Source organism: Muscardinus avellanarius, assembly GCF_963383645.1.
Source record: "Muscardinus avellanarius genome assembly, chromosome: 5".
NCBI classification, from domain to species: Eukaryota; Metazoa; Chordata; class Mammalia; order Rodentia; family Gliridae; genus Muscardinus; species Muscardinus avellanarius.
In genome coordinates, this window is record NC_137790.1 from 87,946,245 (window position 1) to 87,970,944 (window position 24,700).

The 24,700-nt window shown below is 41.2% G+C and overlaps 1 protein-coding gene across 1 annotated transcript in view; it reads right to left on the minus strand.

Moving 5' to 3' along the window:
- Positions 1 to 24,700, minus strand: part of SENP2 (SUMO specific peptidase 2) — a gene marked incomplete at its 3' end in the record, with an annotated part of 52,916 nt that overhangs the window by 3,755 nt on the left and 24,461 nt on the right. Inside the window, exons 10-15 of the mRNA XM_080696769.1 lie at positions 23,606 to 23,669; positions 21,765 to 21,941; positions 15,500 to 15,631; positions 10,948 to 11,151; positions 8,905 to 8,984; positions 2,737 to 2,821 (exon numbers count right to left, since the gene is read on the minus strand). Of these exons, the coding sequence (XP_080552895.1) occupies positions 2,737 to 2,821; positions 8,905 to 8,984; positions 10,948 to 11,151; positions 15,500 to 15,631; positions 21,765 to 21,941; positions 23,606 to 23,669 (742 nt within the window). The remainder of the gene's footprint in view (positions 1 to 2,736; positions 2,822 to 8,904; positions 8,985 to 10,947; positions 11,152 to 15,499; positions 15,632 to 21,764; positions 21,942 to 23,605; positions 23,670 to 24,700) is intronic.

Sequence of the window (24,700 nt, forward strand, 5' to 3'; positions counted from 1 at the left end):
AAGTGAAAACTCAGGGTTCCATGTCTCAGCTCTCACTCAAAGAAACCAAACTGAGCCAGGAGTGGTGATGCACACTTATAATTCCAGTACTCGGGAGGCTGAGACAGAGGATGATTGCAGGTTCGAGGCCAGCCTCAGCAAATTAGTGAGACCTTGTTTCAAAATAAAAAATAAAATAAATCTGGGAGTGTAACTGAGAGATAAAATGTCCCTGGGTTCAATCCTCAATTACACACACACACACACACACACACACACACACACACAAACACACACACACACACTGAGGGCTGGGGATGTAACTCAGTGGGACAGAACTTTCCTAGCACACATGACACCCTGGATTCCACCCCAGAAAGGAAGAGAGAGAGGGAAGGGAGGAGGGGGACAGAGGAATGAAGGGAAGGAGGTGAAAAGTAAATCAAACTGGAAGGCATATTATCAGAAACAGGAATATTAGTCTAAATTATTTCAGATGCAGTTAAAAACTCTAAAAAGGGCTGGACGTGATGGCACACACATGTAATCTCAGCATTCAGGAGGCTGAGGCAAGAGGATCACTTGAGCCCAGGAGTTCAAGGACAGCCTAGTCAACAAAGCAAGACCTTGTCTAAAGCAAAGCAAAACAAAACAAAACAAAATAGAGCTGGGCATGGTGGCGCATGCTTGTAATCCCAGCATTTGGGAGGCTGAGACAGATTCGTGACAACCTCAGTGAGGCCTCAGTAGTAGATGGGTTGTAGCTTGGAGGTAGAATGACCCTGGATTCAATCCTTAGTGCCACAAACAAACACAACAACAACAACAACAACAACAACAACAACAACAACACTTTAAAAAGGGCTAAATGTGGATTAATCAGAGGTATGCTTAAAATATAACTAACCTACTTCAACAGGGATTACCCTGTCAACTCTAGTGAGAAAAACAGACCTACTCTTTTGAGCCTCTACAGTTTCAAGAGGGGCAAAGAAGCATCGGATAGGCTTTAAACAATTAAGATCCTGATTGAGTGCTCAAGCAGTTCTAATAGCTTCATCAGCCAAAGATGGCAGATTCCAGACCAACGTGAGGTAACTTCACACACTGCCCGGGCCTGTGTTGACCTATTTGTGCTGGTTCTTCATATTCTGTCAGTCATAAGGAGCACAAGATACAGCAAGAACATGGGAGAAACTGACTGCACTGCTGAAACACACTCAATGACAAAAGTCTGATTTTATTTCACAGATATGCTGTTGATTATTGTAAAAGAGAACATGTAACCACCCATATATACGCTAGGTGCTTTATATTTTTCCCACAAGGTCAGAGAGATGTAGGCAGAAAAAGATTCCAATCTACAAAGATTATTTGTTTCCTTCATTATGTTTCCCATGCTGGAACACAGCATCCATCCTAATACTCCTCAGGAAATTTCAAAGTTTAACTTTCTTTCTTTCTTTCTCTCTCTCTTCTTTTTTTTTTTTTTGGGGGGGGGGTTACTGGGGATTAACTTAAAGGCATTTCACCTCCAAGCTGTGTCCCTAGCCTGACTTTAATTCTTTTTTTGGAATCAGGGTCTCACTAGGTTTCTTAGAGTCTCCCTATGTTGCTAATGCTGGCTTTGAACCTGAGGTCCTCCTGTCTCAGCCTCCCAAGTACTGGGATAACAAGCAGGTACCACCAGGCCCAGCAAGGTATAACTTTCATTAGCACCAACCAGAAAAAGTAGCTGACTTAAATTTATTGCTTCTCCCCGTTCCCAGTTCTATGCACGATTTGCTAGCATATATGTAGGGATTAAGTTTGACATGACTGCAGTCTTAAGCTATAGCCACCATAATTGCTCCTAATTCTGGTCAGTTTTCCCTACATACTCTCCCAAGACACTATAAATAGACAAAACCAGTAGAGTGGAGCTTTATGACCCACCCCTGGCACACTGAGTGTGAGGAATGTGCTTGAGATAAACCAGATACATTCTGGCTTGAATGAAGTCACTTTCATCCTGACTTATTATTATTTATTTAGTGGGTCTGGGGATGGAACCCAGGGGCATTTGATTTTCGACCATACCCTGCCCTATTCTGTATTTTTTATTTTGAAACAGGGCCTCACTAAGTTGCAGAGGGCCTCACTAAGTAGCTGAGGCTGTCCATGAACCGCGATCCTTTGGTCTCAGCCTCCCGAATGCTGGGATTACAAGTGTGCGCCACCACACCTGGCTTCATCCTGACCATTTTCTAGGCCCCCTTCTGACTCAGATCATGGAGACCCACTGGTCATGTTCTGCACGAGAGCACCCCTCTCCAATGACTGGCACTCTGTGCAATAGGGATCTGTCTGCCTCATGTTCTTTGGTCTCATGGCATCTTGATGCATGGCTTGGTGCTTGGAATAGGGCTTTTTTAAAATAATAGAAGTAACACTTACATTTGGAGAAAGAAGACAAAAGCTAAGAAGGCACTATCGTGGTTAAGAAATAGCTAACAAGTTAAAAGCAGGTTATTCCTAAAAGGTATATCCTAGAACTGGAGATGTAGCTCAACAGAATATGTGCTTAGTGTGCATGGGACCCTGAGTTCAATCCCAAGCACCAAAAACAAACAAAAAACAACCACAGATGTCTACTTGAGGAGAAGGCATGCTTAAAGCAGTGTGCAAAGTGAGGAGAGGAAGAAAGCTAGGTCTGAATAATAGGATACTGTCAGTAACTGCAATCACACATGTCAAATACAGATGGCCAACACTCACGTGGGGCTTCATGCTGTAATGGGTCCACTCTAAAAGATTTAGATCAATATTTCTTTTGGTCTTACTTTCGTCCTGTAAATACTGTCTAAAGAAAAAAAACAAAGAATGAATTTATCAATGAATCTCTAGATGAACCATTATGATTACAAAAGACATTGTGATGTTTAACAGGTATGCCATTCTCAAACCCATATTAATTAGCTTTATAAAAATGTGACTGCTTTTTGACTTTTTAATTTGGGTGGTTTTTTTTTTTTTTTTTTTTTAAGCATTGGGGGTTGAACCCAGGAGCATTCTATCTCTGAGCTACACCCCTCGGCCTATTTTTTTACTCTTTATTTTGAAACAGGATCTCACTAAGTTGCAGAGGGCCTCACTAAGTAGCTGAGGCTGGCTGCGAACCTGCGGTCCTCCTGTCTCAGCCTCCAAAGAACTGGGATTACAAACGTAAACCATGATGCCCAGCAATGGGCTTTCTTTTTCGAACAAAAATTGTAATAGCCGGGCATGGTGACACCTGCTATTGTAATCCCAGCATTTGGGAGGCTGAAATAGGAGGATCACAGTTCGTAGATAGCCTCAGCTACTAAGTGAGGCCCTTTGCACTTCAGTGAGACCCTGTTTCAAAAACAAAAAAAAAGTAAAACCGGGCTTAGTGATGTATGCTTGTAATCCCAGCATTTGGGAGACTGAGACAGGAGGATCTGGGTTTGCAGACAGTCTCAGCTACTAAGCAAGGCCCTTTGCAACTCAGTAAGACCCTGTTTCAAAATAAAGAATAAAAAATAGGGCTGGAGCCAGGCGTGGTGACACACGCTTGTAATCCCAGCATTTGGGAGGCTAAGACTGGAGGATTGCTGTTCAAGGACAGCCTCAGCTACTTAGTGAGACACCCCGTAACTTAGTGAGACCCTGTTTCAAAATAAAGAATAAAAAATAGGGCAAGAAGCCGGGCGTGGTGGCGCATGCTTGTAATCCTTACTCGGGAGGCAGAGACAGGAGGATCGCGTAGGTTCGAAGCCAGCCTCGCTGGCTTAAGAGACCCTGTTTCCAAATAAAAAATATATATATAATAGGTCTGGGAGTGTAGCCCACATATAGAAGGGTTCCCCAGTACCACAAAAAAAAAAAAAAAAAAAAAATAGGGCAGGGGATGTAGCCTGGAGGTCAAATGCCCCTGGATTCCATACCCAGACCTGCAAATAAAACAACAAAAAATAGGGCTGGGTGTTTACCTCAAAGGTAGAATGCCCCTGGGTTCCATCCCCAGTAACACACACACACACAAACACACACAAACAGCCGGGTATAGTGGCGCATGCTTGAAATCCAGTACTTGGGAGTCTAAGACAGGAGGATCTTAGGTTCAAAGCCAACTTTAGCAATTTAGTGAGGCTCTCAGCAACTTAGGGAGACCCTGTTTCCAAATTAAAAAAAAAAAAAATAGATCTGGAGATGTAGCCCGGAGGTAGAAGGCCCATGCATTCCATCCTCAGTACAAATACATGCATACATACATACATACATACATACAACATAACAACATGATGAGCATGATGATGCATGCTTGTAATCTCAGTTTTGGGAAACTGAGACAGGAGGATCACAAGTTTGAGTACAGTATCAGCAAGTAGTAAGACTCTCATCAACCTAGTGAGACCCTGTTTCAGAATAAAAAAAATAAAATAGGGCTGTGGGTATAGCTTAGAGGTAGAATACCCTGTCTGCAATTCTCAGTAGTACCATATTAAATAAATAAATAAATAAATAAATAAATAAATAAATAAATAAGTCAGGCGTGGCAGACCAGGCCTGTAATCACAGTACTTGCAAGGTTGAGAAAAGAGGATCGCAGGATTGAGGCTAGCCTCAGCAACTTAGCAAGACCCTATTTCAAAATAAAGAATAAAAAGGGCTAGGAGTATTACTCAGAAATAGAATGCCCCTGGGTTCAATCTCCAGTACAGGAAAAAAATTAAAACATATAAAATAATGTAAACATCAAGCCGGGCGTGGTGGTACACACTTGTAATCCCAGCATTCAGGAGACTGAGACAGAAGGCTCGCAGTTCGTGGACAGCCTCAGCTACATAGTGAGGCCCTCTGCAACTCAGTGAGACCCCGTTTCAAAATAAAGAATAAAAAATAGGGCAGGGAGTGTAGCTCAGAGGTCGAATGCCCCTAGGTTCCATCCCCAGATCTGAAAAAAAAAAAAAAAATGTAAACATCAAAAGACCCCTATAAATCGAGGCATGGTGGTACATGTTTATAATCCTAGTACTTGGGAGTCTAAGACAGGAGGATCACAGGTTCACAGACAGCCTCAGCTACTTAGAGATGCCTTCTGCAACTTAGTGAGACCTTGTTCAAAACAAAGAATAAAAATAGGGCTGGAAGTGTAGCTCAATGTAGAATGCCCTTGGGTTCCATACTCTACCACCACCCCCACAAAAAAAGACTCCTACAATAATCTCTCCAGAAACAATTAATTGCAATTGCCACTTTCCTACAAATTTTTCTAGTTCTCTATCCTACTGGATTCCCAGCCACCCAGAGGCTGAGGCAGAAGCAGCATGACTTCCAGGCCAGCCTGGACAACTAGAGAAACCCTGTTTCAAAACAGAAATCCATAAGAGTCAGGTGTTACTTCGTGGAAGAGCACTTGTCTAACGTGCCAAAAACACTCAGTTCAATCCCCAGTATCACAAAAACAAAAAACTACTTCAAATACTAAAAAAAAGCCAGATGTCGTGGTATACACCTACAGTCCCAGCATGGTGGCGCACGCTTGTAATCCCAGCATTCAAGAGGCTGAGACAGGATGATCATGGATCACGGACAGCCTCAGCTACTTAGTGAGGCCCTCCGCAACTCAGTGAGACCCTGTTTCAAAATAAAGAATAAAAAAATAGGACTGGGGATATAGCTCAGATGAAGAATGCCCCTAGGTTCCATCTCCAGTACTGCATAAATAAATAAATAAGTAAATAAATAAATAAATAAATATTAAAAATAAACATTTTCCCTCTCTACTTCTTATTCAAGAAAAACAACTGTAACACTTAAAAGGTTTTGTTTTGTTTTGTTTTGGTACTTGAGATGGAACCCAGGGGCTTTCTACCTCCAGGTTACACTCCCAGACCTATTTTATATTTTTATTTGGAAACAGGGTCTCACTAAGTTGCCGAGAGCCTCAGTAAGTAGCTGAGGCTGGCTTTGAACCTGCGCAGTCCTCTTGTCTCAGCCTCCTAAATACTGGAATTACAAGCGTGCACCACCATGCCTGGCTCTATGAAGGTTTTTGTTGTTGTTGTTGTTTTCAATACTGGGAGTTGAATCTGGTGCCTCACACCTGCTAGGCACTAAGGTGCTCTATCACTGAGGTCACCAACCTTTTTATTTTTTTATTTTGAGGGAAGGTCTTGCAAAGTTGCCCAGGCCAACCTCAAACTTGCAATCCTCCTGCATAGGCATGCACCACTGTGCCCAGCTTACAAGATCTTTTACACTAATATTGGAATAAAAGAAATGAACCAATTAAGCCGGGTGTGATGATACATGCCTATAATCCCAGTTTTGAGAGGCTGAGACAGGAGGATCATAGATTTAAGACCAGCCTCAGCAAGATTCTCAGCAACCTATAGAGACCACTTCAAACAAAATTTGGAAAGGGCTGAGGGTGTGGCTTGGAGCTAGAATGACCCTGGGTTAAACCCCCAAGCCATAAAAGAGAAAAGAACTAATTATAGTTAATAACTTTTCTTTATAAGATTCATTTCATGAGTTCATTCATCCTTACTAAAGTTATCAAAAGAAGCCTGCATTTGCTTCCAGTAAGCAGAAGAGGTTCAAGGGGTTTTACCTTGCTGGGCAGGGTGATGCATGCCTGTAATTCCAGCTACTCAGGAGACTGAGGTTGGAGAATCACATATTAGAGTTTACAAGGGCAATTTTGTGAAACCCTGATTCAAAATAAAATCTCTATTTTTTTTTTATTTTCAGTACTGAGGAATGAACCCAGGGGCATTCTACTTCTGAGCTACACTGCTAACCCTATTTTTCTTTATTTTGAAATAGGGTCTCACTAAATTGCAGAGTGTCTCACTAAGTAGCTGAGGCCAGCCATGAACCTGTGATCCTTCTGTCTCATCCTCCCAAGTGCTGGGATCACAAGCGAGTGCCACCACACCTGGCTGAAATAAAAACTTTAAAAAGGGCTGGGGAGGCCGGGTGTAATCCCCGTGCTTGGGAGGTGGAGACAGGAGGATCACGCAGGTTCGAAGTCAGCCTTGCTGGCTTTAAGACACCCTGTTTCCAAATAAAAATATAAAACAGGTCTGGGAGTGTAGCCCAGAGAAGGGTTCCATCCCCCAGTACAAAAGAAAAAAAAAAAGGTGGGGGGGGCTGTGAAATAGCTCAGTGGCAGAGTCCATGCTTTACATGATCAAGCTCCTATGTTCATTCCAGAGTACTCAAAAAAGGGGAAGGAAAGAAAGGGGATTATCTTCCTGATATGTTACTTCACTGTGCAATTCATGTCACTGATTTACACAGCTAAGAAGTAGCTATGCTTTAAAGACAGGTTTCTAGCAATTACTATAGACGTTTTATCTGTGGTTTTACTTTCTGAAGTTTCAGCTACCTATTATCCAAAGATACCAAATGAAAAGTTCTAGAAATAAATAATTCATAAGTTCACACTGTTAACCAGGTGTGGTGGCACATGCCTGTAACCCCAGTACTTGGGAAGCTAAGATAGGAGGATGGCAGATTCAAGACCATCCTCACTCAGCAACTTAGCGAGACTCTCAACAACCTAGAGAGACCTTGTTTCAAAACAACAAAAAAAAGAGCTAGTCCGGGCGTGGTGGCGCAGGCTTGTAATCCCCGCGCTTGGGAGGCAGAGACAGGAGGATCACGCAGGTTCAAAGCCAGCCGCACTGGCTTAGGAGACCCTGTTTCCAAAAAAAATAAAATAAAATAGGTCTGGGAATGTAGCCCGGAGATAGACGGGCTTCCAGGAACCCCAGTACCACCAAAAAAAAAAAAAAAAAAAGAGCTAAGGGTATTAGCTAAGAGGTAAAATGTCCCTGCATTCAATCCACAGTACCACAACAAATAAAATAAAATAAAAATTAAGCACTGTTCTAAGCAGCATGACAAATCTCTAGCCATGCATTCTATCCAATCTGGGAAATGAAACATCCCTTTGTCCAGCGTATCCACCTCTCTATACTATCCCCCTACGCTTAACGGCCATGTTGGTTATCAGATAGACTGTTGTGCTCTCACAGTAATTGTGTTCACGTAACATTTATTTTAGTGGCACCAAAGGGCAAGGATAATGATGCAAAGAAAGCTCAGGAGCAAAAAACCAGGACAGAAGCCAGCCACAGTGGTGCACACTATGTAACCTCAGTGCTTGGGAGCTTGAGACGGGAGGATCGCGGTTTGTGCCCAGCCTCAGATACTTAGTGAGGCCCTGTTTCAAAATAAAGAATAAAAAATCAGGCTGGGGGATGTAGCTCTGAGGTAGATTGCCCCTGTGTTCAATCCCAAGCACCACATACAAAAAATGAATTTACAGGACTAGTATTCTGCAGCTAAGGTCTTTAGGACATCCAGAATAATGTGCCAATTTCAAAGAAATTTATTTCAAATCACAGGCATGCATGCGCACACACATGCGTGTGTGTGTGTGTGTGTGTGTGTGTGTGTGTGTGTGTGTGTGTTACTGAGGATTGAACCCAGGGGCCTTCTACCTCTGGGCCAGACCTCAGCCCTACTTAATTTTTTATTTGAAAACAAGGTCTTGCTAAGTTGCTGAGAGACTCATTAAATTGCTAAGGTTGGCTCTGAATCTGCAATCCTCCTGGGCCTCCCAAGTACTGGGAATACAAGAAAATCACGGGATTCTAAAAATTATTTTACATTATAACACGTGACAAACATGTTTTCAATGATGCTACTATTTAGGACTTCTCACGTTAGATCAAATAGGTTATTTTTAAACAACAAAAAAAGTGGATTTGATTTAAGTAGCCACTGGGAAAACAGCCTTAATTATACATTAAGACTGCCACCCAGGGCTTCCTAGGATCACACAGAAGACAGATTACCTAACTAGGTGCAATGGGACAACTATGCAGTTTTTCAGCTTTTACTTACAGAAGAATCTCACAGATCCGGTGGCCCTTTTGTCCCATAGAATCCAGATATTTAAGACACTTTTTTCTTAGGTCCATCACCTATAATGGGAAAATAAAAAATTTATTTTCAAGCCATGTGCATTGGTGCACTCCTGTAATTCCAGTTCTAAGAGGCTAAAATAAGAGGATTGTGCCGGGTGTGGTAACTTGTAATCCCAGCATTCCGGAAGCTGAGACAGGTGTATCACAGTTTGAGGACAGCCTCAGCTACTTAGAGAGGCCCTCCTCAACTTAGTAAGACACTGTTTCAAAAAATTAGAAATTAAAAATAGGGCAGGGGGTATAGCTTGGAAGTCAAATGCCCCTGGATTTCATCCCTAGACCCGAAAAAAAGAGGATTGCTGGTTCAAGGCCAGCTTTGGCAATTTAGTGAGACTGTTTCAAAATAAAAAATGTTAAAAGGGGTTTAGAGTGTAGTTCAAATATAAAATACCCTTGAGTTCGATCCCCAGTACAAAAAAAAAAATTCAGCTACTTAGTGAGGCCCATTTCATCTCAGTGAGATCCTGTTTCAAAATAAAGAATAAAACTTAGGGCTGGAGATATAGCTCAAAGGTAAGAGAGACACAGGGTCTCACTTAAGTTGCTGAGCTCAGAGGTGGCTCAGAGGTAGAATGTCCCTGGGTTCCATCCCCAGTACCAAAAAAAAAAAAAAAAAGGACAAAAGGAATTCAGAGTATAACTCAAAGATAACATACCCCTGGGTTTCATCCCCAGTATAACCAAAAAAGAACAAAGGTTACAAAACATCCCAGATGATAGAAACTTAATATCATATATTTCTATTCCTACATAAAGGCCTAGAAACTTTCATAAAAACAATACTTGGGACTCTTTTCCTTCTTTCTCCTTTTACCTTCACTTTTCTGTAATAAACCATCAATAGATAAAATTAAATACGTAGGTAAAATAACCTCCCTGTTGCAAAAGAACAGTGGTGGTGCACACCCGTAATCCCAGTACTTAGAACCTCAAATCTATACCCCTATGCTATTTTTTATTCTTTATTTTGAAACAGGGTCTTCACTAAGTAGCTAAGGCTGTCCTTGAACCATGACCCTCTTGTCTCAGCCTCCCAAATGCTGGGGTTAGAAGTGTGAGCCACCACATCCAGCTTATTTTTTATTTTGGGTCTTGCTAAATTGCTGAGGCTGTCAATGAACCACAGTCCTCCTGTTTCAATCTACTAAATGCTAGAATTACAAACATGTGCTACCAAGCCTGGCTACTGAATCCCTTTATAATTTTTTTTTTATTTTGAAACAATGTCTCACTAAATTGCCAGGCCCAAACCAGCAATTCTCTTGATTAGCCTCCCAAATACTAAGATTACAGGTGTGTGCCACTATCCCTGTCTCATTACTTTTGTGTGTGTGTGGTGCTGGAGATTAAACCCAGGAGCATTCTACCTCCAAATTAAATCCCCAGCCCCCTATTTTGTTCTTTATTTTGACACAAGGTCTCACTTAAGTTGCTGAGGCATAAGTAGCTGAGGCTGGCAATGAACTTGCGATCCTCCTGTCTCAGCTTCCCGAGTACTGGGATTACAAGTGTGCTTACACACCTGGCTTCTAACTTCTTTTTTTTTAAAAAAGATAAAATATATGACTAAATTCATTTATGTTGGTAATATGCCCCTGGCTCCAAACACACACACACACACACACACACACACACACACACACACACACACACCAATAGCTGGGCATGGTGACATGCTTATAATCCCAGCATTGGGGAGGTTTACTGGAGGATTACGGCTCATGGAGAGCCTCAGCTACTTAGCAAGGCCCTTCACAACTCAGTGAGACCCTGCTTCAAAAACTATAAAGACTTAAAAAAAAAAACATTTTATATATATATAATGTTTTTATAGGGGTGTAGCCTGGAGGTAGAATGCCTCTGGGTTCCATCCTCAGTACCACCGAAAAAACAAACAAACAAACAAACAAACAAACAAAAACCAGTATCCAAACTTCAACAATTAACCCTCTCCACTCACCACCAGGCTCCAATGTACTTTCCGATGAATAGGCACCAGAACAAGTTCTTGTTCGAAGAGATTTACCCCTTTGGTCCATCTTTTCACCGCTTGATAACCCCCAGACTTTAATTTAGGATAGAAGAAAGTACTGAATGCATGAAGTGCTGGATAGCCTTGCTTTTTATTTCTTTCCACTAGAAGATTCATGTAGAAATTAATGACCTATAAAATATCAAAAGAGTAAATGTTGAAACATAGCATGTGCATTATTATCAAAACTAAATGTCTACCTAAATTAGTACAGTGAGATTCTCAGAGAGAGAAGGTACTAAAGGAGATAGAAGGGCTATCTATCAAGAAACACAGAAAGAAGCTGATCAGTACAGATGGGAGAAGTGGAGAAGGAATGAAGGGCTGGATGTAGCTCAGTGGTGGAGCGCTTGCCTCGCATGCAGAGGGCTATAGATTCAATCCCCAGCACCAGGAGGGAAAAGCTAAGGTCACTGTGATCTTGAGAAATATGAGTAACACTTATGAGCCAAGAGGTAATAATTATGAAAAGATGCCTGCAACTGTATTATACAAAAGATATGCAGAAAAATGAACTATAAGTGAGTTTTACTATATATAAATTATATCTCAATTTAAAAACTTAACTGAAGACAGGTGTGGTAGTGCACGCTTGTAATCCCAGTACTTGGGAGGCTGAGACAGGAGAATCGCACAGATTTGAAGCCAGCCTCAGCTACTTAGTGAGGCTCTGAGAAACTTAGTGAGACCCTGTTTCCAAATAAAATATAAAATAACTCTGGGAGTATAGCCCTGAGGTAGAAAAGCCCCTGGGTTCTAACCCCCAGTACCACAAAAAATAAAAAAGTAAGTATAAACCAGGTGTGGTAGCACATGCCTGTAATGGAATACTTGGGGAGGCTGAGACAGATCACAGGTTCAAGGCCAGACTCAGCAACTTAGCAAGACCCCCCCCCCCAAAAAAAAATAAGCCGGATGTGGTGGCGCACACTTCTAACCCCAGCATTTGGGAGGCTGAGACAAGAGGGTCGTGGTTCAAGGACAGCCTCAGCTACTTAGTGAGGACCCTTGCAACTCAGTGAGTCTCTGTTTCAAAATAAAAAATAGGGCTGGTGGTGTAGCTCAGAGGTAGAATGTCCCTGGGTTCCATCCCCAGTACCGCAAAAATAATAAATACATACATACATACATACATACAAATAAATAAATAAAAACTTAACTGAAATATGGTGGTGCACACTTATAATCCCAGTACTTGGGAGGCTGAGACAAGAAGATCGTGCAGGTTCGAAGCCAGCATCAGCTACTTTAGAGAGGCCCTCTGTACCTTAGTGAGACCCTGTTTCCAAATAAGAAATAGGGCTGGGAGTGTAGCTCAGAGGTAGAATGTCCCTGGGTTCAATCCCCATTACTATAAAAAACAAAAAACAATAACAACAACAAAAAAAAAAACCTGAAAAAAAATGTGCCCAAATAATTTTAGTACTTTTGTTTGTGTGTGGAACTGGGAATTGAACCCAAAAGCATTCTACCTCCAAGCTATATACCCAGATTGATTATACCCAGATCAATTTTATTTCTTATTTGGAAATAGGGTGTCACTAGGTTGCTAAAAGCCTCACTAAATTACTGAGGCTGTCCTTGAATCTGTGATCCTTCAGTCTCAGCCTCCCAAGTACTAGGATTACAAGTGTATGCCACCATGCCCACCATATAGCACTTTTAAACAATAATTTACTTTTCTTAGCCAGGTGCCATAGCACACATCTGTAATCCCAGTATTACTTGAGAGGCTGAGACAGGAGGATAGCAGGTTTGCAGTCAGCCTTGGCAACTTAGTGACATGCGACCCTATTTGAAAATAAGAAAAAAAAAAAAAGGCTGGGAGTATACCTTGGAGGTAGAATACTCCAAAGTTCAATCCCCATAATATATACACACACACACACATAAACCTATCACATTTATGATATAAAACAAAAACATTCTAGTTTTTTCTTTTGGGGGGGGGAACTGGAGATTGAATCCAGGGTCTTCCTACCTCAGAACTTACTACAGACCTATTTTATTTTTTATTTTAAATCAGGGCCTCATTAAGTTGCTGAGGCTGACTGCCAACCTGTCAAAAAATACAATTAATAAAAACACTGGGGATGTAGCTAAGAGGTAAACAGTTCCTGAGTACTATGGAAGAAAACGAGAGAAAGGGAAGGTGTTTATAGGTAACTAGGCATGGGAGAGGAAGAGGGAAGGCAAAGGGAGAGAATATAGAGACTGAGCCATAGGAAAAAAGAATAATAACATTACCAGAAGAACTAAGAATTAGCTTTCATAAGAATAAAAGGCTAGTTGAGTGTAGTGGCATTACTTGGGAGGCTGAGACAGGAGGATCACAGGGTTGTGGCGAGCCTAGACTACTTAGTGAGGCCTCCTGAAACTCAGAACCTGTCTCAAAATAAAGAATAAAAACAGGGCTGGGGATGTAGCTCAGAGGTAGAACGCCCCTGGGTTAAATTCCTAGTAAAGCAAAAAAAAGTATATAAGATGCAAGATAACAACCAGCCTCAGCTACTTAGTGAGGCCCTTTGCAACTCAGTGAGACCCTGTTTCAAAATAAAGAATAAAAAATAGGGCTGGTAGTGTAGCTCAGAGATAGAATGCCCTTGGGTTCCATCCCCAGTACTGCATAAATAAACAAATTAGGCAAGCTTTGAACTTATCACTTGGGGCATTCTACCTCTGAGCTACACCACCCAGCCCAATTTTATTTTTAATTTTATTTATTTATTTTTTATATTTTTTGCAATACTGGAAATGAAACCCAGGGGCATTCTACCTCTGAGCTATACCCTCAGGCCTATTTTTTATTCTTTATTTTGAAACAGGGTTTCACTGAGTTGCAAAGATTCTCACTAAATAGCTGAGGCTGTCCTTGAACCTGGATCCTCCCGTCTCAGCCTCCCAAATGCTGGGATTACAAGCATGCACGACTCTAGTTTTTATTTTAAAACAAGGTCTCACCAGCTTGCTGAGACTGGCCTTGAACCTGTGGTCCTACTATTTCAGCCTCCTAAGAACTGGGATTATAGGTGTTTACCACCATGTCCTGTTGCAATAGTTTAAATCTGTTTATCTATCCAAAACTAATGTATTGGAATCTTTATTTATTTTTTGATCCTGGGGATTGAACCCAGAGGCATTCTGCCTCCAATCTATACCCACAGACCAATTTTATTTATTTGGAAACAGAGTTTCATTAGTTGCTGAGAACTTCTCTAAATTACTGAGGCTGGCTTTGAACCTTCCATCCTCCTGTCTCAGCCTCCTAAGTATTGAGATTACAAGCATGCGCCACCATACCAATCTAATACTCAATGTGACAGTACTAATAAGTGGAGGCAAGTCAGGTATGGTGGTACACGCTTATAATCCCAGTACTTGGGAGGCTGACACAGAAGGCTCCCAGGTTCAAAGCCAACCTCAGCAATTTAGTGTGACTCTCAAAAATCTAGTGAGACTTTGTTACCAAATGAGAAATAAAACTGGACTGGGGATGTAGCTTGAAACTAGAATGCCTCTGGGTTTGATTCCCCCAGTACCAAAAAAAAAAAAAAAAAATGTTTACAATTAAATACATGGGGCCTCGCTGACACTGTGGCATATATCTGTTATCCTAGTACTTGGGAGGCTGAGACAAGAGGTTCAAAAACAGCCTCAGCAACTTAGCATGATTCTTGGCAACCAAGCAAGACTGGTTCAAAAACAAAAAATTAAAAAAGGCCTGAGGTGTAGCTTGTGGAAGAATGTCCCTGGTTCACTCCCCAATACCATAAACAAACAAACAAACAAATAAATAAAGTGGGGCCTTTGGGGAAACAATTAAGTCATGAGTGTTCCACCTTCATGGATGGGATTAGTGCTTTTATAAAAGATGTTGAAGGGAAAGATCACAGCTCCTTTTGGCCCCCACACCATGTGTGAGGACTCCAATTACTTTCTACCATCATGTTAGAAGCAAGGGACCTGGCCCTCACCACACAATCAACTTGCTGATGCCTGACCTGGGACGTGCCAGTCTCTAGAACTGTAAGCAATAAATTTCTGCTTATAAATTACATTCCTATTCTGTGGTATTGTTATAGCAGCAGGAAAGACTAAGATATCATTCAAATAAAATATCTTCCATTCATTAGATACAACCAAGATTTATAAAAATTTCACTAAAAGCCAGGCATGGTGGGATATGCTTATAATCCCAGTACTTGGAAGGTTAAGACAGGATTCCAGTTCGTGGCCAGCCTCAGATACTTAGTGAGGCCCTTCATAACTTAGTAAGACCCTGTTTCAAAATAAAAAATAAAAAATAGGGCTGGGGGTATAGCTTGGAGGTAGAATGCCCCTGGGTTCGTTCCACCCCCAGTACTGGAAAAAAAAAAGTCACTAAATGAAAATGAAATAGTAAATAAGCACAGATGTATTTAACATGATCATAGTCCAAGTGAAAAAAACAAACAAACAAACATAAAAGAACAGAACTTACCTCATCATTGAGCCAGTGATAGTTCTTTAAGGTCTGGATATCTCCACGAGTAATTCGCAATTTGAAAGCGCTACTTAGGATCTCATCCTGTGGGCCATGGCCTAGGGCATTACTGATTTCCTTTTCCATGTCCTGAATTAGAAAGTCCAGAAGTTGCCATTTTATCATAGAATCACTATCAGATATTAAAAATCTGGGACTAAAAAAAGTTTTCATCTCAGCAACACCTGACCCTTGATAAAAATATACCATCAAAGCCAGGCATGCCAGGCATGGTGGCGCACGCTTGTGATCCCAGCATTCAGGAGGCTAAGACAGGAGGATTACAGTTCCTGGACAGCTTTAGCTACTTAGCAAGGCCTTCTGCAACTTAGTGAGACTCTGTTTCAAAATAAAGAATAAAAAATAGGGCAGTGGGTATTGCTCAGAGGTTCCATACCCAGACCTGTACGGGGGACAGGAGTAGGGGGAGCCAGGCATGGTGGCGTGCTTGTAATCCCAGCATTTGGGGGGCTGAGTCAGGAGGATGATGGTACACAGACAGCCTCAGCTACTTAGTGAGGGCCTTTACAACTCAGTGAGACACTGTTTCAAAATAAAGAATAAAAAATAGGGCTGGGGATATAGCTCAGAGGTAGAATACCCCTGGGTTCCATTCCCAGTACCACACACACACACAAAAAAAAAAAAAAAAAAAAAAATACACACACACACTCACATACTAATCAAAGACCTACAGCAGAATTGCAGGTTCAAAGCCAGCCTCAGCAACTTAGGGACATCCTGTTTCAAAATAAAAAATAAAAAGAGCTGGGGGTAGAGCTTAAAGGTGATATGCTCCTGGAATCTACCCCCAGTAACAAAAACAAAAAGACCTACTAAATTCAGTATGGAAATATTCAAACTGGGCAAGGGGCATAGCTCAGAGTTAGAATGCTCCTGGGTTCCAACCCCAGTATTACCAAAAAAAAATGTATGTATGTATTTATCCTTCTCAGGATTGAATCCAGGGCCCTCATGCATGCTAGGCAAGGGCTAAGACTTCCAGTGTTGATTTTATTTCTTATTTTTTGTTTGGTTGGGAATTGAACCCAGGACCTTGGGCATGCCAGGTGAAAGTCTCTATTGCTGAGCCCCTTGCTCAGGAGGATCGCATAGGTTCAAAGCCAGCATCAGCTACTCAGTGAGGCTCTCAGCAACTTCGTGAGACCCTGTTTCCAAATAAAGTATAAAATAGGTCTGGGAGTATAGCCTGGAAGTAGGAAAGCCCCTGGGTTCCAGCCCCAGTACCATAAAAAAATAAATAAGCAAAGTAACGAATAAAAAACAGGGCTGGGGTGTAGCTTGGAGATAGAATGCCCCTGGATTCCATCCCCAGTTCCACAAAAAACAAAATAAAAGAAATAAAATAGCCAGGCGTGGTGGCACACGCTTGTAATCCCCGCGCTTGGGAGGCGGAGACAGGAGGATAGCGCAGGTTCGAAGCCAGCCGCACGCGCTGGCTTAGGAGACCCTGTTTCCAAAAATGAAAATGTAAAAATAGGTCTGGGAGTGTATCCTGGAGGTAGAAGGGCTTCCAGGAACCCCAGTACCACCAAAAAAAATAATAATAATAAAATAAGAATTTTAACTTTTCATTCTCTTGTTTTGTGTAAGTCTTTACAATTTTTTAAATACAATAATCAGTGAAAGGGATGTTTTAGTAAGCCATAACAACTTATTTATTTCATTTATTTTGGTACTGGAGACTGAACACAGTGGCATTCTACCTCTAGACTGAAACCCCAGCCCTATATTTTTATTTTGAAACAGGGTCTCCCTAAGTTGGTGAGTGTCTCACTACTTGCTGAGGCTGTCCTTGAACCTCTTTCAGCCTCCAAAATACTGGGTTTACAGATGTGTGCCATGCTCAGCTTTTTTAATCGCTAACTTAAAAATCGCAACACAGCCAGGAATGGTGGAACATGCTTATAATCCTAGTACTTGCAAGGCTGAAACAGGAGGATCACAGGTTCGAGGACAGCCTCAGCAAGTAATGAGAGTCTCATCGACCTAGCAAGACTCTTGTTTCCAAATAAGAAACAAAATTGGGCCGAGCGTGGTGGCGCAGGCTTGTAATCCCAGCATTCGGGAGCCTGAGACTAGAGGATCGCAGTTTGCAGACAGCCTCAGCTACTTAGTGAGGGCCCTGTGCAACTTAGTGAGACCCTGTTTCAAAATAAAAATACAAAATAGGGCTGGGGGTGTAGTTCCGAGGTCAAATGCCCCTGGGTTCCATCCCCAGACCTACACACATTAAAAAAAGAAACAAAATCCAGCTGGAGGTATAGCTTGAAGGTAGAATGCCTCTCGGTTCAATCCCCAGTACCAACAAAACAAAACAAAAAACCCTCAACACATTCATTCTCTCTTTCTCTCCCTTCCTCTCTTTCTCCCTTCCTCCCTCCCTCCTGCCTTCTCTCTCTCTGCAGTTTGAGGAGAACTCAGGACTTCCCACCATGCTAGGCAAGCATTCGATCACTAAGCTACATCCCCAGTCCTTTTCATTTTTGTCGTACTGGGGATGGAACCCAGCGGCATTCTACCACTGAGAGATACATCCAGCTCTATTTTTTATTCTTTATTTCAAACAGGGTCTCACTGAGTTACAAAGGGCCTCACTAAGTAGTTGAGGCTGACTTTAAACCTGCACAATCCTCTTGTCTCAGCCTCCCAAAAGCTGGGATTACAAGCATGTGCCACCACATCCAGCTTCCCTCAGCCCTTTTTATTATATATATATATATATATATATATATATATATATATATATATATATATATATATATATATATTTGAGTGTGTGTGTGTGTGTGTGCGCACGCGCGTGTGTGGGGTACTGGGGTTCCTGGAAGCCCTTCTACCTCCGGGCTACACTCCCAGACCTATTTTATTTTATTTTTTTTATTGGTGCACTGTATTCATACATCATAATGGGATAAAAAAAATAGTTTTGTAGACATACATGCACACATCGCCCAGTCAGCCCGTACCCGGGCCCCACCCCGTTCCCTCCCCATCCCTCCTTCCCATGCTTGGCTTAGTGGTTGACATCTAGTTTTATAGCAATTTATCCAAAATTAAAAATGATAATCTCACATAACAGTTTCATTTGTCTGATACCAAGCTTTTGATGACTTAAAGATAACATTTCAATATTTCTTTTTGCTTTCTTTCTTACCAGAGAATTTTTTTTCTTTTTATTTTTAGGTGAAACTATCATTTATTTATTTATTTTTCAGAAAAAATCTATCCTAATATGGAATATGGATTCTAGATACCCAAAATGATCTCAAAAAAGAACAAAGCTAGAAGATGTATATTTTCTGATTTCAAACCATATAAAGCTACAATAATTGAAACAGTGTAGTACTGTTCTAAAGGCAGATATATAAACCATTAGAGTTAAATAAAAGCCTAGAGATAAATCCTTCCATATATTATCAAGTTATTTTTGACAAGGTTTCCACAAACATTTGGTGGAGGAAATAATAATCTTTAACTAAATATTGTTGAAAAATAATGAAAAAGAATAAAATTGGACCCTTACCTAACACCATATACAAATATTAACTCAAAATAGATAAAAGACCTAAATATAAATCTGAAGACTATAAACTTTTAGAAGATAATCTGGGTCATAAAACCTCACAACATTGAAATTGGCAGTGATTTCTTGGATATGATTTCAATAGCACAGGCAACAGAAGGGTAAACAAACTCCCAAAAAATAAAAAAATATTGTATATCCAAAGACAATGTAAACAGAATTAAAAGTTACTGATAGAATGGGATAAAATATTTCCAAATGCTATATCTGAAGGTATATTAATATTCCAACTAGAAATCCTAAAAATTAGCAACAATAAAAGCAAACAATACAATTTAGATAGGTAAAAGACTAACATAAATAATGAATCTCCACAGATAACCAATCTTAGTTGTCTGTTGGATGGAAAATCTTAGCCCTTTTTAAATTTCATTTTGAGTCAGGGTTTTGCTAAATCACTCAGTTTAGCCTCAAACTTGGGCTTTCCTGCCTCAGCCTCCTGAGTAGCTGGGATTATAGTCATGTGCCACCATACTTAGAAATGGTGTGTGTGTGAAGCCGGGCGTGGTGGCGCACACTTGTAATCCCCGCGCTTGGGAGGCGGAGACAGGAGGATTGCACAGGTTCAAAGCCAGCCGCGCTGGCTTAAGAGACCCTGTTTCCAAAAATAAAAAAAAAATAGGTCTGGGAGTGTAGCCCGGAGGAAGAAGGGCTTCCAGGAACCCCAGTACCACAAAAAAAAAAAAAAAGAAAAAAGAAAAAAGAAAAGAAATGGTGTGTGTGTGTGTGTGTGTGTGTGTGTGTGTGTGTGTTCATTACTGGGGATTAAAACCCAGGAATTTTCTCACTCTGGTATCACCTCCTACACCTTTTATTTACCTATTTATTTTATTTATTTTTTTGAGGTACTGGGGATGGAACCCAGGGGCATTCTACCTCTGAGCTACACCCCTAGCCCTATTTTTTTATTCTTTATTTACTTTTTTTTTTATTTTTTTGAGGGTCTGGGGATGCAACCCAGGGGCATTAACCTCTGCCCTATTTTTTATTCTTTATTTTGAAACAGGGTTTCACTGAGTTGCAGAAGGCCTCTCTAAGTAGCTGAGGCTGTCTGCGACCACAATCCTCCGTTCTCAGCCTCCCAAATGCTGGGATTACAAGCATGCGCCACCACGCCCGGCTTATTCTTTATTTTTAATAAAGGTCTCAATAAATTGCGGGGGGGTCTTGCTAAGTAGCCAAGGCTGGCCGGAAACCTGTGATCCTCCTGTCTCAGCCTCGCAAGTACTGGGATTATAAGCATGTGCTACCTTTTATTTATTTATTTATTTTAATCTGGAAACAGTCTCACTTAAGTTACTGAGAGCTTCACTAAGTGGCTGAGGCTGACTTCCAACCTGCGATTCTCCTGTCTCAGCCTCCCAAATAATGAGACTACAAGTGTGTGCTACTTTATAATCTCAGCTGAACTAGGGGCATTCTACCTCTAAGCTATATCTTCAGCCCTTTTTATTATATATACTGGAGATTAAACCCAGGGGCATTTTACCTCTGAGTTACACTTCTAGCCCTATTTTATTTTTATTTTGAAACAAGGTCTAAGTTGTAGAGAGCCTCACTAAGTTGCTGAGGTTGGCTATGAACCTGCAATCCTGTCTCTGCCTCCCAAGTACTGGGACTATAAGTGTGCACTACCAAGCACAGATACTTTTTTTATTTTTTATTTTGAAACAGGATCTTGCTAATTTGCTGAGGCCAGCCTCCCACCTGCAATCCTCTTGTCTCAGTCTTCCAAGTACTGAGATTAAAGTCATGCATCACCATACCTGATTAGTGCTTTCATTCTTAATGCTAAACAAACACTGTATAACTCAACCCAGATTTAAAGAGTACAAAAAGAATCCATTATATATTGATTCATTAGTCCATCTTCACAGCTCACCAATGATCAATATACCCAAAGTGAACAGACCTTGAGCCTGCTTTTTTTCCCATGCATTCAACTCTTTTTTTTTTTTTTTTTTTGGTGGTGGTCCTGGGATGGAACCCAGGGGCCTTTTACCTCTGGGCTACACTCCCAGACCTATTTTATATTTTTATATTTTACTTGGAAACAGGGTCTCTTAAGCCAGCTGAGGCTGGCTTTGAACCTGTGTGATCCTCCTGTCTCAGCCTCCCAAGCACGGGGATTACAAGCGTGTGCCACCACGCCCGGCTGGCAGGGTTTTTTTTGTTGTTGTTGTTTGTTTATTTTGAAACAGGATTTCAAAAAATTACTAAGACTGGTCTTGAACTTGTGCTCCTCCTCTCTCAGCCTCCCAAGTACTGGGATTACAGGTGTAGGGCACCAATACCACATTCTTTTTTTTTTTTTTTTTTTGGTGGTACTGGGGTTCCTGGAAACCCTTCTACCTCCGGGCTACACTCCCAGACCTATTTTTTATATTTTTATTTTGGAAACAGGGTCTCTTAAGCCAGCAAGGCTGGCTTCAAATCTGCACGATTCTCCTGTCTCCACCTCCCAAGTACAGGTATTACAAGCGTGTGCCACCACGTCCAGCTGCATTCAATTCTTGCATGCAGAAACGCTTCAAAACAAAACACTCATTCAAATTTAGAGTACATGAGGTTATTTACAAACATGTGCCATATTTTGATCAATACAAGAAACAATACCTCTGTAAGTTCAAGAAGATCGTCTGTTCTTCTATCCCTCTCTTTGCCTGAGAAATTCTTTTCCTTTGCCTCAAGTATTGACATTTTCCTCCTGAGTAAACCATTGCTTCCACTGCCCAGGCGGAGTCGGGCAGATACTTCTTCCGAGAGGTCAGGCTCCAGGTGGTGTGCCCTCCTCTGGTCAAAAAAGTTTCTATATTCTATTGATTGCACTTATTACAGACATTACACATGAAATATAAAGCACTGCCATTATCTTGAAAGAAAGAGAATTAGCAAATACTCCAAATGAAAAATGTAGACTTAGCATATCTGTCTGGCCTTGCAAGAGAGAACAAAAAAGCTCCAGAGTTAAGTTTTACAGAAACTTCAATTACAAGCCAATAGATCAAATACTCAAAATTTCCCCTGAAAATAACAAAAAAAGTATTTTTGGTTTTCCTATCCCAATTAAAAACAATGTGTTGCCGGGCGTGGTGGTACACACATGTAATCCCAGCATTGGTGAGGCAGAGACCAGACAATCTCGCGGTTCCCAGACATCCTCAGCTACTTAGTGAGGCCCTTTGCAACTCAGTGAGACCCTGTTTCAAAAATAAAAAGACTAAGCCAGGCATGGTAGCGCACGCTTGTAATCCCAGCATTCAAGAGGCTGAGACTGGAGGATCACAGTTCTGCTTAGTGAGGCCCTCTGCAATTCAGTTTCAAAATAAAGAATAAAAAATAGTGCAGGGGGTGTAGCTCAGAGGTCAAATGCCCCTGGGTTCCATCCCCACCACTTAATTTTTATAAAAGGTGTAGCTGTGTTAACTGTATATGGTCAACAAAAAGAATCCTGCCAGCATCCCAGAAACTGACACATCTCCCTTTCAGAACCCTATATAAACTTGATATCAGATTTAAGTCATCTAAGTAAGCAAACTACATTTTTTTTTTTTTTTGGTACTGGGGTTCCTGGAAGCCCTTCTACCTCTGGGCTACACTCCCAGACCTATTTTCACATTTTTATTTGGAAACAGGGTCTCCTAAGCCAGCACGCGCGGCTGGCTTCGAACCTGCATGATCCTCCTGTCTCTGCCTCCCAAGCGCGGGGATTACAAGTGTGCGCCACCACGCCCGGCTACATTTATTTATTTTGGCGGTACTAGGGATTGAACTCAGGAGGATTCTACCTCTGAGCTATACCCTCAACCACATTTTATTCTTTATTTTGAAACAGGGTCTCACTAAGTTGCAGAGGGCTTCACAAGTTGCTGGGGCTGGCCCTGAACCTGTGATCCTCCTGTCTCAGCCTCCCAAGTTCTGGGATCACAAGTGTGCACCACCATGCCCAGTTAAGCTATTTTTTTTCCCCCTCCGGTGGTACTGGGGAATGGAACTCTTTTTACCTCCGGGCTATACTCCTAGACCTATTTTTTATATTTTATTTGGAAACAGGGTCTCTTAAGCCAGCGTGGCTGGCGTGATCCTCCTGTCTCTGCCTCCCAAGCGCAGGGATAACAAGCATGTGCCACCATGCCCGGCCAGTTAAGCTATTTTTAAAATAGAGAATTTTTAATAGAAAATAGAGAATATATTTAAAGTAGAAGTGATACAATACATATAAGGGTTCGTGTAGAGTCAGGTTGTCTTCTCATGAACAAAGGTGGATAGGGAAGAGAGAAAACTAGAAACTCAGAAGGAAGCAAAAAGTACATTTTCAAAGCTTTTTGCTTTTTGGGAAAAAAAAATGGAATTAGAAACAAAAGTAATATTGAATGTCTTTCTTTACTTTTCATGGGCACCAAAACATAAGTCCAGTGAAAGAGTAGATATAAAATTTAACTAGGGTTTCTACTTACAGTGTCATTTTCAAGTCTTATTCCAACTATCTTCTCTGTATCAGAAATTTTCCCCTTTGAACATCTGAGGAAAAAAATTTGAGACTATTGATTTCTGCAGGTTGACTTTAACCTGGTATATGTAAGACTAGTTTTAGAAATAAAAATTAGCCAGGCATGGTGGTGCACACCTGTAATCCCAGTTACTTGGGAGCCTGAGACAGAAGGATCCCAGGGTCAAAGCCAGCCTCAGTAACTTAGTGAGGCTCTCAGCACCTTAGTGAGACTCTGTTTCCAAATAAAAAATATAAAATAGGGCTAATGGTATAGCCTGGATGTAGAAGGCCCCTGGGTTCCACCCTCGGTACAACCAAAAAAAAGAAAGAAAGATTAATTAATTTTGCGGTACTAAAAATTGACCCCCAAGGTTTTTGGTTTTGGTTTTGGGTTTTTTGGGTTTTTGCAGTACTGGGGGTGGAACCCAGGGGCATTCTACCTCCAAGCTACACTCCCAGCCCTAGTTTTTATTTTTATTCTTTATTTTGAAACAGGGTCTCACTAAGTTATGGAAGGCCTCACTAAGTAGCTGAGGCTGACCACAAACCTAACAATCCTCCTATCTCAGCCTCCCAAACACTGGGATTATAAACATGTACCACCACGCCTGACTAGACCCCAGGGGTTTTCTACCTCTCAGCTATACTCCAGCCCAATTTTATTTTTTATTTTGAAACATTGTCTCACTAAGTTGCTGAGGGCCTCACTAAATTTCTGAGGATGGCTGTGAACCTGCAATCTACCTGTTTCAGCCTCCCAAGTACTGGGATTATAAGCATGTGCCACCATACCTGGCTAAGATTAATTTATAAACAAAATTTTCCTAAAATTTATATAATTCTCTAATTCAGTAGTCAGAAAATCTTTCTGAAAAAAACACAACAACTATATAGTAAATACTTCAGGCTTGGCAGATTTTATAGCCTCAGTTGCATCTTCTCAACTCTACCACTAATTTAAAAAGTACTTTAAGCTGGGGATGGGGGCACACACCTGCAATCCCAGTACTTGGGAGACTTAGGCAGGAAGATGGAAAGTTCAATGACAGCCTCAGCAAGT